Source organism: Rhipicephalus microplus, chromosome X (genome assembly GCF_043290135.1).
Source record: "Rhipicephalus microplus isolate Deutch F79 chromosome X, USDA_Rmic, whole genome shotgun sequence".
Classification (NCBI taxonomy): Eukaryota; Metazoa; Arthropoda; class Arachnida; order Ixodida; family Ixodidae; genus Rhipicephalus; species Rhipicephalus microplus.
This window is the reverse complement of record NC_134710.1, coordinates 47,505,747-47,520,805: the sequence shown is the minus strand read 5'-3', so window position 1 is coordinate 47,520,805 and position 15,059 is coordinate 47,505,747. Positions and strand designations below refer to the sequence as shown.

The following is a 15,059-nucleotide window of genomic DNA, read 5'->3' as shown; positions in this document are numbered from 1 at the left end:
CGCACTCACGGGAGGTCTCAATAGATAATTTTCCAGCGTGAATCTATCCGATAATATGGATACGCTATTTCTTGACTGCCGTTCTCGGAAAAGTTATCTGAGCTCGTTAGATGCATGCTCCCCCATATGCGTAAAGTGAACGAATGCGCAGAGGTATGCTTCTCCTCACGGGGCCTAACGTTGCGGAGAAGATAGCTTGGACGCGCGCTAAGCGCTTCGCTTCAGGCACTGGTGATCAAGGCGGACGGTTGAAGTGACTAAATACCGTGATTTGTGCGACGCAGGACGTTGTAAAGGGGAACTCAAAATTACCAACATTTTTCGTCATCTAAACGGAACGTTCAGAGCTTTGCAAAATGAAGTGCACCGTATATTATCCACGTAGCCATTCCCACTAGCCCCTGCTCCCGAATGGAAAACTAGAAAATTGCATGTGACACGAACGCCGACTTTTGCCACTACGCCTCATTAGGCTCTGTAGAGCTCTTGACTGCCGAGGATCCTTATTGTGCTTCTAGCTTTGAAAGGAAATTCAACATTGCCATGAAAATAGCTGACCTTCTGTGGAAAGATTCTTAGACTATTGATGACGACGAACTTGCTAATGGAGGAAAATGATTGGTGCCTTTACAATAACCTTTGGTCCTTTATTCAATTTACGATGTGAATCGTTTTCACACGGGAGAGCCCCTTGAAAACTAGGTGCCACTGACTGCAACATATTTTTTTTTTTTTTTTTGGAAGCTAACATTCTGCCGCACTCGGCGCTGATCACGTCCGCATCTGAAACTTCGCGGCTCCTTCGCGCCTATAGCCTTCGTTTTTTTTTTTTTTTTATCTGTCAGAAGTATAAAAGCAGTAGAGTTCCGCGTTAGCGCGCCAACCTGCTCGAGGCATTTGTACACAAGTTGTGTACAAATGCCTCGATCAGGTTGACGCGCTAACACGGAACTCGTATATACACTCGTTTTAGGAATCCATATACGCCATTTATCGCTATACCACATAGCTCCATTTTCTCTATCGCTTCAGCATCGGAATTATTTGGGTTAAGTCAAGCGAAAACCAGTACCGCTGTATTTTAATTGCGTTGTTTAATGACGACACCTTCATAACCTGGCAACTTGCAGCAGTGATCACTTGTTGAGAGCATGTGTGATGGGTCCAAATATCGCTTGGTACGTGATACTTTCATCAGGGAAGATGTTTATGCCGATCGTCGGTCCGTCCGTCGCGAACAAAAACTTCTGCGCAGCGATAATGCCTCCGCGAGTTGCCTAGCAACCGGTGGCATAACTTCGCACCTGCTTCGTGAGCATGACATTGACGGCTCCGCCGAGTTCCTGTCACCTGCGCCGTGACGTCACCGTGGTGCATTCGCGCTTCGCCAACACCACCTAGAGCCCCTGCTTGGGAATGAAGACAACCGATGCCATTTTCCAAGAGTCTGAGACAGACCCTTCTCTCCATGTGCGATTGATCTCATCGGTAAGGAAATTGATGTATTCGCCTTCTAGGTTCCTTAGGGCCTTGTTCGAGATGCCATCCGGTCCCGGAGCCGATCGTCCATTAAGGTTTTGAAGAACTTCCCAAATGTGGCTGGTGGTAAGGGGCTCTCCGAGCTCAGTGCAAGGGGGTTCAGTGTAAGACGGATAGTCTGAACAGCCCACCCAGCGAAAGGGGAAAAACAAAATAAGGAGGGAGAGGTTTTGTGATCATTCAAAAGAAAGCGCTTTACTGTTCGAAGTGAGGCCGGGATGTCCGAGAACGCGTAGTTGTAAAGCGAGATTCAGTTAAAAAGAACAGTGTTTACATGCTGTGGGGGAGCGAAGGGAACGATGGAGTATATTCTGATTGAATATGGCAATATCCACCCAGATATACGTGTGGTTACGAGCCTACGTGAGGCCTTGGGTTTTAGAGACAAAGGGGTCCTGCTACACTTTTTGACCATGGTCAGAAGACGCTACTGATAGGTAGTAGAGGCTCCAGACAACACGCGAGCCAAATATAGCACAGCACGCTGCCTGAAGTTCGCAATAAATTATCGAAGTCAGCTAAAAATTGATTTCTCTCGACAAATCCCGGAAGACGCTCAAAAACCACTCGTAAAAGCCCCTGTATCAGCCATGGGCTGATTTGAACATGGCATGCTCGGTCGTTACAGAGATGGCTGCGACTTGTCCGCGCGTGACGTTTTTCTTTGCTCCTGCAATGCCTCCCTGTTTAGCTTCCAGCGCTTTTGTCGGTACGACAGCAGGGAGAAGTAATTGCAGCATGCGACAAACCTTTGTAACTCCACTCGCTCTGGGCGGATTCTTAAAAATTTGGCAGCGTTGAATTCGTGAGGCAATGAGCTCTTCCAGTGAATTCTTTTCGTGGTTACTTGAAAAAGTGTTTCGGGGCTCCTTCAGGGACAACCATGGAAAGCTTAACACATCGGCGATAGAAACAAGTGAGAGACGGTTAAGGTATTGGTGGCAGAAAAGCAGAGATAAAGGACGGAAATATGGGGAGAAATGAGGTCATTCTGCATAAAGAGGCCGAGAGATATACCGCGAATTTATATTTTTCTTTGTTATATGATCGATTTATTCGAAGTCGGTAAAACAGTAGGCCAACATAAAGAGAACGTTTTCTTTCTTTTTTTTTTTTTCGAGCCTGGTGGCACACATGGCACCGCCCTGTTATGAGGGGGACGCTCATAGCATCCACCCACTAAAGCATAGCTGATGTCCCTCCTCGACACTGTTGGCCTCTCTACTGTCGCGCAACCGCTGAAGCTCCGCCTGACGTGGCGCGACTAGCGTGCCTCGAATCCTGGATGCACTCGTTCGCCTCCACTCCGTTGAGTGCACTTTAGGCGAGACGATTAGCCGAGCTTACGTTTCGGGCAAGACTAGTTTAAGGTGACCCGGCTCAACGTGTGGTGCCATGCCGTGGACGTTAGCCACGACGAACAGCTGTGGAAGGCCAGGTTTAAATGCTTTACAGAGACGTGAAACAGTCGCATGCAGATCGACGATTAAAAACTTTGGCATAACCTCAAAACATCAAACTCATGCTGGATGCCGATCAGCTCCGTTATAACCTTGCGACACTAGTGCAAGCTGCATCTATCTACCGATTTATCTATCTATCTATCTATCTATCTATCTATCTATCTATCTATCTGTCTGTCTGTCTATCTATCTATCTATCTATCTATCTATCTATCTATCTATCTATCTATCTATCTATCTATCTATCTATCTAGCCGCCTACGTCTCGGTGCTCTCTTGGTCGCCTCAGTTGTATAGACCAAAGTTTGCATAGGAGGGCATAATAAGGTATATGACGAACATGCTTGTCTGGCCATAACGTGAAAATCGGGTGGCGTACGCTATGGTACTCTTTTATCTAGTCACGGGTGGCACATACCCGTATATCATGGGCCGCGTCGGAGTTGATGAATTCGAAGAATTAAAATCGCAGGTTGCGAGATCGAATCCCGGCTGTGGCGGCTACATTTCCGACGGAGGCGAAAATGCTGCAGGCCCGTGCGCTCAGATTTGGGTGCACGTTAAAGAATACCAGGTGGTCTAAATTTCCGGAGTTCTCCACTACGGCGTCTCTCATAATCACATGGTGGTTTTGGCACGTTAAACCCCACTTGTCAATCATCAATAATTAAAATCAGGATTCCAGCAGGAATCGAACCCACGCATTCAGCGTGTCGCTCAATCATTCTGTCACAGAGCAACGCCAGCCCCGCCGCAGTGTTCTAGTGGCTAAGGTACTCGACTGCTGACCCGAAGGTCGCGGGTTCGAATCCCGGCTGCGGCGGCTGCATTTCCGATGGAGGCGGAAATGTTGTAGGCCCGTGTGCTCAGATTTGAGTGCACGTTAAAGAACCCCAGGTGGTCGAAATTTCCGGAGCCCTCCACTACGGCGTCTCTCATAATCATATGGTGGTTTTGGGACGTTAAACCCTACATATAAATCAAATCAGAGCAACGCCAGGTCGAGAACTGCCGGTGGTACGATAATTGTGGTTGCAGTGCCGGCTACCTAAGTTTATAACAGGGTAATAAACACCAAGTGTGTATTCCTGTGATACAAGCGTCACGGCGGCATAACGTCAGTTGTGGCTCCAGTGTGGTCTCTTTGATTTTGTAACAGTATCCTAAATATACATGTGTACTGTGTTGACTAAGCAAGCTATATTAAATGGATCGACCCTAGAAGAATACGCGAGTGAATGTTACCTATGATATTCACACCAGCGCCGTAGCATGCTCTTGTTGCAATAAAACGGACGCCTGCGTTCTAACTTGCATGCTCGCATTGCACCAGGCCACAAGTTGTACTTTAAACGTCTGCGTAATCGGCGTGCTTGGTGCCCTCGATGGGCACACAAGTGCTCGCTTACAAAAACACGTCGGTCCTCCTCGTAGAAAGCGCTTCCTTCAAAGTGAAAAAAATGCTGCATAGACAGCTGCTGACTCCCTGCTTCGCATAAAACTGAAATTACTGTGAGAAAATTGTACAGCACTTAGCAAGAAGTTTGATTCCACAGTTACTAACTTTATATATATAAAGAAATGTAGATAATCACGTGACATGTCCGCTGCCGCGCCGCATTTGCAGCGCTCTCAAACGTCCCGCGCGAAAAAGATCACAGTATCAGGCTGTTTTTGCTGCCTCTGCAGGGCAGTGACGATGGTGGTGGCATGGGTGGTGGCTATGCGGTGACGCACGTTTTGTTAGCGGCAACACTGGCGATAATGCTGCGTGTTATTGTCGCTGTCATGAACTGTCGTGAGGGAAGCGAGGAAGAATGGAAAATAACTTTTATTTTATCCGACCGACCGCGACTGGGTCGCGCAACCGGCTCAATATCAGGTAGGGACCGGCAAGCCGAGCCTGCCGGCCACCTCGCGAGCCCGCTGGACAGCCGTGAGCTGATCACTGGGGGCGGGGCTACGTAAAAGCATCTCCCTCTTGAGTTCATCACTTGGCACGTGCTGAGAATATGGTCTAATGTGACCCTCTCGCCACATGTCAAGCACAGGTCGTTCGGGAAGATGTCAGGGTAGATCTCGCGGAGAAACGTCGGTACGATCTGGTCTGGAGTACCCGAAGGAAAACTGCTTGGGGTCTGTGTAGTTTAGCGGACGGAGGAGGGTAAACCTTTCGCGGAAAGAAAGAGAGATAGAGGAAACATTTATTTAGTAAAGCTTCTGAGTGGAGGTGGGAGGGTCCCTTATTACAGGAACCCTCTGGCCTGGACCACCCGCTGGGCTCGAGCGACGAGTTGGAGCTGGTCGACCAGGTCCGGCTGGAAAATCGCAGCCTCAAGGTAAAATAATTTAGTCACTTCGTTATACGAGTGCGGTGCGTCCCTGTGGCCGGGGTAATGGAGGGTATCCAAAGCGGTGCAGTCTGTCAATCTTCGCGCGACTTCGTTTGCGACTTAACCAGGGTAAATAGTGCGAGGAAGCGTGCTCGGTGGTTTGTAGTATACGGAGGGCTAAACGGCAGATGCCTCCCCTGTGGAAGTCCCTAATGGCTGCTTTTGAGTCGCTATACACAGCCTCTCTGCGGTCATTGAGCATGGCGAGCGCGATAACGACATGCTCAGCCTATACGGGATTGGATATCCGCACTGCTGCGCTGTTGGCCACGTGGCACTGCGCATTGAATACTACAACCGAGTAGGCGTCTTGTTCTATGCATTCCGCTGCATCGACGAAAGTGGCATCGGTGCAGCATATCGTTTGTGGGGGAACGTTAGGGAGCACTGCAATCATGGCGCGCTTAGGCGCGTAAACGATCATGTCATGTGGTATTTTTTTTATTTCGATAAAGTTAGTAACTGCATATCTAATCGAACGTTTTGCAAAGTGATCCGCATTTTTTCTCCGTGGAATTTTGGCTATAGCTTCGTTGCTTCAGGATTTAGTTAATTAATCATGCAGAATAACGCTCTAGCGAAAAATTGCTAATGGGGGGACTTACTTTAGATGATAGTAAGCACCATGCATTTCGTTTCGCCGTTACAGAGTGCTTCGGCATATTTTTCCAGCCCTGGCTAAAGATAGCTGGGGCACCCTGTATAATGGCTGCAAGCATGGGAGATGGGAAATATATTATTGCTGCTTCGTCATTGTTCATGGAGAGAGACACCTTGAAGATCTCCTCAGAAGTTTTACTGCTTTAGAGATGAAGTGGAGTGGTTTTAGGTAATTAATAAATGCTGGCGTTTGAAGTCCCAAAACCACCATATGAATATGAAAGATGCCATGGTGGAGGGCTCCGAAAAATTTCGTCCTCCTGGGCCTCTTTAACGTGCACCTAAATCTATAGGTACATGGGCCTCAAGCATTTTCACCTCCATCGAAAGAGTGGCCGCGCGGCTGGCATTTGATCCAGCAACCTGCGGGTCAGCAGTAGAACGCCATAACCACTAAACGACCATGTTGAGTGAGCGGTTTTAGGTAAGCAAAGTTCTCGTATTACCCTATAAGCATAATATGCGTGTATAATTCCTATCCACCGCGGGGTTCATTGCATATACGCGTAGACAATTGTTATTATCGGCCTGCCGGTCTTGACGCCGCTTTGTTGCATGAGACATTGTGGCTAAGCCTACCCTGATTTCTTCTGAGTCGGCGCTCCCAGAGATGCACCAAGAGTGGCGAAAACAGAGAAATCGTTTTTCTAGTTATCCCTGGTCGTCGGCACCCCTCGTAAAACCCTTTGGACATGCCTGACTGACTGACGGATTAGGAAGAGTTGTTGGCCGTCGAGGCGGCTTGCTTTATCGTCAAGGTGCCCCGGGCAAAGGACCCAGCATCTGACAACCGTCTGCGGATGCATTTCCCACGTTCTCCGTGGCGCCTTGATGCCGCTCTTTCCACAATTTGTGGTCTGTCTGGCGCCGCATAGCCATCACTGCAACAGACTGCGAAATCGACTTTCACGTAAGACTCAACGTCTTCGTGCTGTGTTGTGTCGTGCGTGGTATGCAGTGTTTTCTCCCTCGCCATGGGCTGAACTGGGCGTGCCTCTTCTCCCTTTCGTGGGTTAGGAGGTTAGGAAGGAGGCGGCGTTTCACCTTCCCCTTTCGGGGGCGAAGGTGAATATGGCAATTTTAATTGGACTGTTCTGGCCTCCATTGCTTTCCTGCAGGGAATCCCGGGAAGGACAGGACATAAAATGAGAGCGCCGAGGCGCTCCTGACAAGCTCTCACAAGCTCCCAGAAGCTCCCATCATGCTTCCGTCGAGAGCTTCCATGATGCTAAGCCCATAATGTAGAAACACGCTACCTGTAAATAATGTAAATGAAAGTTACTGTTAGCAGCTCCTCAGCTCGACATATCCCCGGTACTCTGGCTGGCTCCAGTTCTCAGGGCAGGCTCCCGAACACATCCCGATCAACTGAAGGGTCAACGCGTGGTTGTCTCGACGTGCCACGTACTCGTATATCTTTCCGTGTTCTTTGTTGCAATTTTTTTCTCCAATTCCTTCTTCATCTAGTGGATGTATGAAAGAACTTTATTAATGTCCAAGAAGTCGCGCTAGTGTCCAAGCCCGAATAAAGCTTTTAAAGGGCCAGTAAACAACCCCAAGGTCCAAACATTGTTACAAAGAGAAATATGTCCACTTTTGCTTTGCATGCTTTGTAAACATGCAGCCGCAAGAATTTTGTAAATACGTGTTATATTAAGGAAGTTACAGCGGTTAGAACATAGCTTTCAGATGGTTTCGAAATTCTGCGTGGTCTCACCACCCTTCTTCTTCACGGGGAGGGTAAGGCGTAGCCCGTTGTCGTGACTGTATAGAAAAAGTTCCATTGTACTCCCCGTGGCTGCTCAGGCCGTAAGGAAAGGGAGCCTGCGCCTCCAGACTGGCCGCGGACTGGTTTAGGTCAATCGATCAGCAGCGTGCTACGTCAGATCACCGATCAGCGACTTAGCGTCATGGTGCGAGAAAGGAGGATTGATTGATTGATTGATTGATTTGTGGGGTTTAACGTCCCAAAACCACCATATGATTATGAGAGACGCCGTAGTGGAGGGCTCCGGAAATTTCGACCACCTGGGGTTCTTTAACGTGCACCCGAATCTGAGCACACGGGCCTCGACATTTCCGCCTCCATCGGAAATGCAGCCGCCGCAGCCGGGATTTGAACCCGCGACCTGCGGGTCAGCAGCCGAGTACCTTAGCCACTAGACCACCGCGGCGGGGCAAAGGAGGATTGGTCAGGCGTAGGAAAAGAGCGCGGCAATTGTTTTTTTTTGAAATGGAGGCTCTGCGTGGCACGCAGCGCTGTAATATTCAGAAAACGTAATGACCGCGGGGTTTATTCTACAAATTTCCGAGCTTCATTTGGGGGGGTGGGGGTGGAAGAGGGGGGGGGGGAGTCGGAGCCTGTTGGCTAGCCCTTTAATCCCGAAGTGGGCCGCCCCTACGTTGGGACTGAAAGGCAGCCTTTCAGCCGGTTCGCGAGCCCGTTGGACTGGTGATCCACTGGAATAGAATAATTTTATTGTTCCAGCGGAAGGCACTTATCCAGCGCACAAGCAAACCAAACTTTCCAGCTGCTTCATTTCACTGCAGTGCGGGTTAAACCGATTCGCTTACGTTAACTTCAAACGCCGATTCGTAATCATGCCATTCGAGAAGTGCTGCATCCTGCCCTCTTTTGCATGTGGACTGGGCATTCGCATGCTATTCCCCTATATTGGGCGCAATAGCAGTCAGCTACCGTGCGTTTATTGTGGCTTATCTTGCGTTTCATTGTGTTACAAACAGAAGACTTCAGCCGGCGGTTCTGCGCCGGCCGAAGAGTCGCCGCCACCGTCTCCCAGCCAGCAGCTCACACCACGCTGCAGCCCCGGCGAAGAGCGGCCCTCCCCGTGGCGGCGGGTAGCCAGCTTCTCTGCAGTCGGTCACAGGGCGGGACATGAGGACGGAACAAGTCTTCGTAACGGGTGAGTGGACCAACGCCGATTGCATAACTTGCGCAGAACTTGCTCGTTCGGCTCAGGCAGCAGTAGCTACCTGTTCGCTGGCGCATTGACATGCGACCACAGGCGGGCGCATGAAGGGGGGGGGGCGCAAAGTACAATATGGGGGGGGGATGCTGTGACGAACCTGAGCCCTCCCCCACCCCTGCGCACGCTTATGCATACGACGCAGTACTGATTACAGGCAGTTGGCATTGCGTTGTATGCTCTTCTGTTTGTGTCCCCTCGCTTCGTCCTTCGCCTATTTATGGCTCTGTAAATATCTTGTTTTAATTTCATGGTGCTCAATAATGAGTGTTTCTCTCAGCGTGAAATTAATTTTACCCGTGTAAGACGTTTTCGCTGAAGCATCTTTGCACCTTTCGAAAGGGGAAAAAGCTATAATGACACCAATTATATATGCGAGAGGTTTAAATGAAGCCTTCCGGACGCCGCCGGCTACAGCCTATACGAATGACTGAGGTGTAGCGCTGCTAATGTCGGTGACACCCCCATCTAAATGCTACCCGCCCGCATTTAGATAAGGGCGAAATGCAATAACGCCCGCGTACATACCGTAAAATCCCGAGCACTGAGCGGTCCCTCCGTTCTTCGGTAGATTTCAAATATGCGCCCTTTCCTCTCCTCCCGCCATTTCTCACTGTTTCGTTCACTGTTTGTATTCGCCTGACGAGGTTGAACGAAAACAGTGAATGACATGTCTGTTTAATAAAGCGTTGCGTTACAAGCGTGGGTGTGCATTCTTTGTTTTTTAGCGGTTCTTACGCCACCGTGTTAAATTTTAATCCATGATCGAGCGAGAGGAAAAGGCGCTACATTTCTGCTCCCCTGAATGGGAGCACGTCCCAGCATATATACGCGCTGGAATGTGGAGAGGAAAATAAAGATGCGAAGAGGGGAAGAGCAGGTGAGTGGTGTCCATTGCCGAGGACGTTGCGGGGGGGGGGGGGGGCTTTTAAAAGTAATTTCCAGGCCAGTGTTCCCAAGGAATTCAAAAACCTGATTGAAGATATGTCTGCAGTGGATGGCAGAGAACAGAAGGTGTTTCCGCGCAGCCGCAGTAAGATGAAGAACAAATGCAAAACCGTCGAGTGCCGTCAGAAAAAAGGTAGAAAAGCAGAGCGTAGGTGAACAAAATAAATAATTAATTCAATTATGGGTGCACGTGGCTTTTGTTTTGTTGGTAATTTACTTCTTCAAGGGCGCTTCACCTGGTCACATGAGATATTTTAGTTAGACATTGCAAGTTGTTGTTCTCCCAATGAATAGATTTGTATACCGCAATCATTCTTTAATTCATTACGATCTGCGAAGCATTGCGAAGCATGATGCGAAAAGGTGAGCTTGAAACATTTGCCACTCGTCTTGCGTAGACTTCGTCGAAAGCCACATTTCTTCCCTGCCCTCTTCAGGTGATTAGGAGCCGGAAGATCACACGACGCATCAACACGTCATGCACACGCAAGGGTACATGCGCATGACATGCCCAAGCCAGGTCGTTCACGCAAGCGGTGTTGTGCTGTTTCAGCGTTGTTTGTATAGTGTACTGCCTGTTTCTGCGGGATGAATCCGCATGTTTGGATAAGCTGGCATGAATCACCTATCCTTACCACGATATCTAGCGTTGCATCTCTGAAACGGTTGTAAGGGCTGACGCCGACACGACGCGAGAATGGCGAGAACACGAACGCATACGAAATGAAGGCCGCCTAGTCTCGCTCGATTTGAAGTAAATAATAATAATAATAATAATAATAATAATAATAATAATAATAATAATAATAATAATAATAATAATAATAATAATAATAATAATAATAATAATAATGATGATGATGATGACGACGACGACGACGACGCGCGCAGATTCCGTGTGGATGTTTGAATATTTCTATCAACTTTCCTTCATCTAGCCCTGCCGCGGTGTTCTAGTGGCTAAGGTACTCGGCTGCTGACCCGCAGGTCGCGGGTCCGAATCCCAGCTGCGGCAGCTGCATTTTCGTTGGAGGCGGAAATGTTGTCAGCGCGTGTGCTCAGATTTGGGTGTACGTTAAAGAACCCCCGGTGGTCGAAATTTCCGAAGCCCTCCACTACGGCGTCTCTCATAATCATATGGTGGTTTTGGGACGTTAAACCCTACATATCAATCAAACTTGCCCCGCCGTGGTGGTCTAGTGGCTAAGGTACTCGACTGCTGACCCGAAGGTCGCGGGTTCGAATCCCGGCTGCGGCGGCTGCATTTCCGATGGAGGCGGAAATGTTGTAGGCCCGTGTGCTCAGATTTGAGTGCACGTTAAAGAACCCCAGGTGGTCGAAATTTCCGGAGCCCTCCACTACGGCGTCTGTCATAATCATATGGTGGTTTTGGGACGTTAAACCCCACATATCAATCAATCATATCAATCAAACTTTCATTCATCTATTGAAACAACAAATCAACAGATTGCACAAATTACACATGTCGTTTCAAATAATTCTCGCGGTGACAAATACCACTAGGACGTATGCAGCATAATAGAATAATAATATGTGTGGTTTAACTTGCCCAAAACCAACATATGATTATGAGAGACGCCGTAGTGGAGGGCTCCGGAAACTTCGACCACTTGGGGTTCTTCAACGTGCAACCAAAGCTGGGCACGCGGGGCATTTTCGCATCCATAGAAAATTCAGCCGGGATTTGATTCCGCGACGTGCGGGTCAGCAGACGCGGCAGGGCATGAACGTACGCAGGACCATTCTTTGTTGTACAGCGGTGAGCAACCCGCGAGTGCGTGGTTTATGTAGGCCGATGGCAGCGCCGCGTAACACCCATTGTCGGAAACATTGCGACACTCTCCACCGCGGTCGTCTGCATTTTTGTTTGCTAAGCTGCATTTTGGGTTGTTTTCTTCTTTGCTGTTGTCTTCATTATATACTTCGAATGTAAACTATTTGATACTAGTTTTTGTATCCACGCGCCTATTTTCAATCTAGATGGACCTTGAAATGCAGGACGCGCCTAGTTAGCCAACAAAAATGCGGCTAGCAGACGACGAACAAGCGTATCCATCATGTGGCGCACACGGTGGAAAGACTGTATCGCAGAGCACATGCTGCGCATGTACAATGTTTCGAACGATGGTTGTTAAGCGGCGCTGATAGTGCTGTTGGTCACGCGCTCGCGTGCTCAACCTAACTGTGCTCACCGCTGTATACCTCACGCCCGCAGCCAGGAATTCTTTATGTTGGGGGGGGGGGGAGGCAGGGCACCTGCTGAAGGCCTCGAAACACACCAGTTTATTAATGTCCTCGGTAGAACACACGCCTCCATTCAAATTTCAGGAAGAGCCTAAGCCACTACCCCACCTTCTTTGATACGGGCATGTGTTACCTTCTCCTTGTTAGGGCTCGTGCCCGTGAGATGAAAGACAAGCGGCGTTCACTCTCAATTTTCACCTCTTTCCGGGGTGGGTGATATTGCAAATCCTGGCAGACGTGATCGTGAGCACCCATTGCATGCCTTACACTTGTCAGCTCGCAATGCTCAAACCTGGTGAGGGGCCATTTAAGGCGTTCACATACAGAGGAGAAATTGACCCTGCGCCATTAGAGACTCGGCCAATACGAGGCCAAAAGACCCTACTGGCTTTGTAGCGCTCTAGCTGTTTGCTTCTGTGCTGCCCCTCTGAGCCATGACGAAAAGAAAGAGATCCAGGAGCGTGTTTATTCGATGGTGGACTCTTATGGCGAACTCCATTGGGAGAGCAGGAGCACTCAAGAGCACGCTTAAAGGGCTCTCTTCAGAGCCGACATGTTTCAGTGGTCAAACAGGTGCAGGAGAACTGTCATCCATTGGTAGAGCGAGAGGAGCAGTTTGCAGTGCTCTCGCCTGAAAAGCGGAGTAGGTGCAGTACGACGAGTCACGTGGTTCTTGAACGTCACAGCCTCCAAATTTTTCTTCAGCTGGTGAGCGCGGCTGCAACGGTAGCAACCATGTGTAGTTTGACACCGCTGTTTTGTACGCGTGGCCACGATGAGAGCTGGACGTTTGCCGAATGAGTCATTGCACAAGCAAACTAGGTATTGGGATAATGAAGAATATGTGGCTGACCAATTTCACGCGTGTTTTGCTGCTGCGCCACAAAGAATATGCCGGGGCTGTTTCAGTCACATGGTCTCCCTTACTCGTCACATTCTCACCTGCCCTCCGGGAGCGCGACGCATTCCAGTGACCATGCTCTCAGAGCTCTGCCCCCCACTCCTCAGCGCCCTGCCCCTCTACTCCTGCTCTCTCAACGGAATTCGCCATTAGATCACCATGCTGGGTAAAGAAAGGGTAGACTGTGTACCCCAAAAAGTGCGGCAAAAAAGGGCTACTTCACATGGCTATGTTAAACCATTGGCGCCTTTGTGGCAACTAGATCTTTTTTTTCTTTCCTTTCGTTGACACAGGTTGCGCACGTCAATATTCGAAAATGTTAATTTTTTTGAAAGTTTATTGTGCGTATATTTACAATTTTGGGGGCCTAAAACTGTGTTTTGCTGCCTATTTTTGGCGCCTAAGACGCGATTTTTAGTGCCTGAAAATTCGTCGTCTAGTAATGACATTGGCCTTGACAATAAGTAAACAAATAAATGAATAAATTACTTTTTGCAACTCACATGTTGCTCGAAGACCAAGCAAGGCCGAAAAATTGGGTAACTAATTCTAGGCTTTCGCATATTTGAAATCATATTCATTCTACAATAAAAAAACAAACTCCTGTCATAATACCACTTTTGTTCTACTTGGATACAAATGTGGCCAACTTAAATTACGTCACTACTTTTAGCCTGAATTCTGGCTTCTTTTCAAGTCTACCCGACGGTGACCCTGATCGCCAGAAAGCATCCGGGCCATTCACGTGTTCCACTCACACATCTGGCTTGGTGCAATCTGCGTGCTCGCTCCAGGCAGAACTGGGCAGTATCGCGTTTCGCGATAGTATTTCAGAGATACTATTGATTATTTCTATTGCTGTATCGAGATGCTTTTGAAAAATGTATTTATATCTCAGTAGTGAAATACTTTTACGATGTATCGCCCGTATCGCGATACTATCCAAGACACGTCGGTATCTCGTTACTTCTTTTTTTCGGAATTGAGCTAAGACGTGTTTACAATGAAAAAAAAAACATTCTGCTGTGACCTCGACAGTTCGCGGCGAGATATGCATAAACCATTTCCACATTACTATTCAGGGCGAAGCTGACTCTTACCTTATTGAAACCGAGCAAGTCGCTTTGCTACTCGCTTCCCATTGTGCACCTTGAGGCATAACAGGAATTTGTTTGAATGATCGCCAGTTTGAGCTTGCCTGACAGCAGCTGTTTCGGACTCACAACCACACCCAAAGTGTTGCAGCAGTGGTGAACGCTACTAGGGTGCACCAAATATCTCGTACATTTTAGGAACATTCCTCTGATGTGAAATGTTTCATCTCAAGCTATGTGACCTATATACCTATTTATTTTTCCAATATCATTATCAGTTTGCCATAAGATTAACAGCAGTGCATGAAAACTGTGTACAGATGCATAATGTTAACATAATGTATAATAAAGTGGAGACGGCCTAGATTTCTCCAACTTAAAAGGATGACTCACTAATGGGTCATTCCACGCCAAACATGCCAGCTCTTTCAACAATCATCTCAAATGTATTTGCAAAAAATTGTGCTGATTTACCGCATTGAAAACAGTGAAATGGTAGAATATTTCCGGGAGAAAAAAATTTTGGGTCACTTAGTTGCCTTTCGAACTTACCAGAATGACGTTTCGTTCTTGTTTCTGGAAGATTTTACTTTGAAAGTACTGCTACTTGTTGTTATACCAAACTTTCTCTGCGTGTTAAGTAAAAGTTATTGTGTAAGGTGCTTGAAGCTCAGTAATATTAGTGCAATTTTACTGGCACATATGCCTCGAGAATTAATCTAAGACGTGTTATATTTGCATTTTTTCTATTGCAATACTGCACTTTGTATGAATATCTGAGTAGTGAATATTTACTCCACAAAAGGTAT

The 15,059-nt window shown here is 48.0% G+C and overlaps 1 protein-coding gene across 3 annotated transcripts in view; it reads left to right on the top strand.

The window, feature by feature from the left end:
• Nucleotides 1-15,059, top strand: part of trio (trio Rho guanine nucleotide exchange factor) — a 458,133-nt gene that overhangs the window by 352,982 nt on the left and 90,092 nt on the right. For all 3 annotated transcript variants that reach the window (XM_075876473.1, XM_075876472.1, XM_037427115.2), the window contains exon 51: nucleotides 8,801-8,979. In XM_075876473.1, coding sequence (XP_075732588.1) covers nucleotides 8,801-8,979 — 179 coding nt within the window. The remainder of the gene's footprint in view (nucleotides 1-8,800; nucleotides 8,980-15,059) is intronic.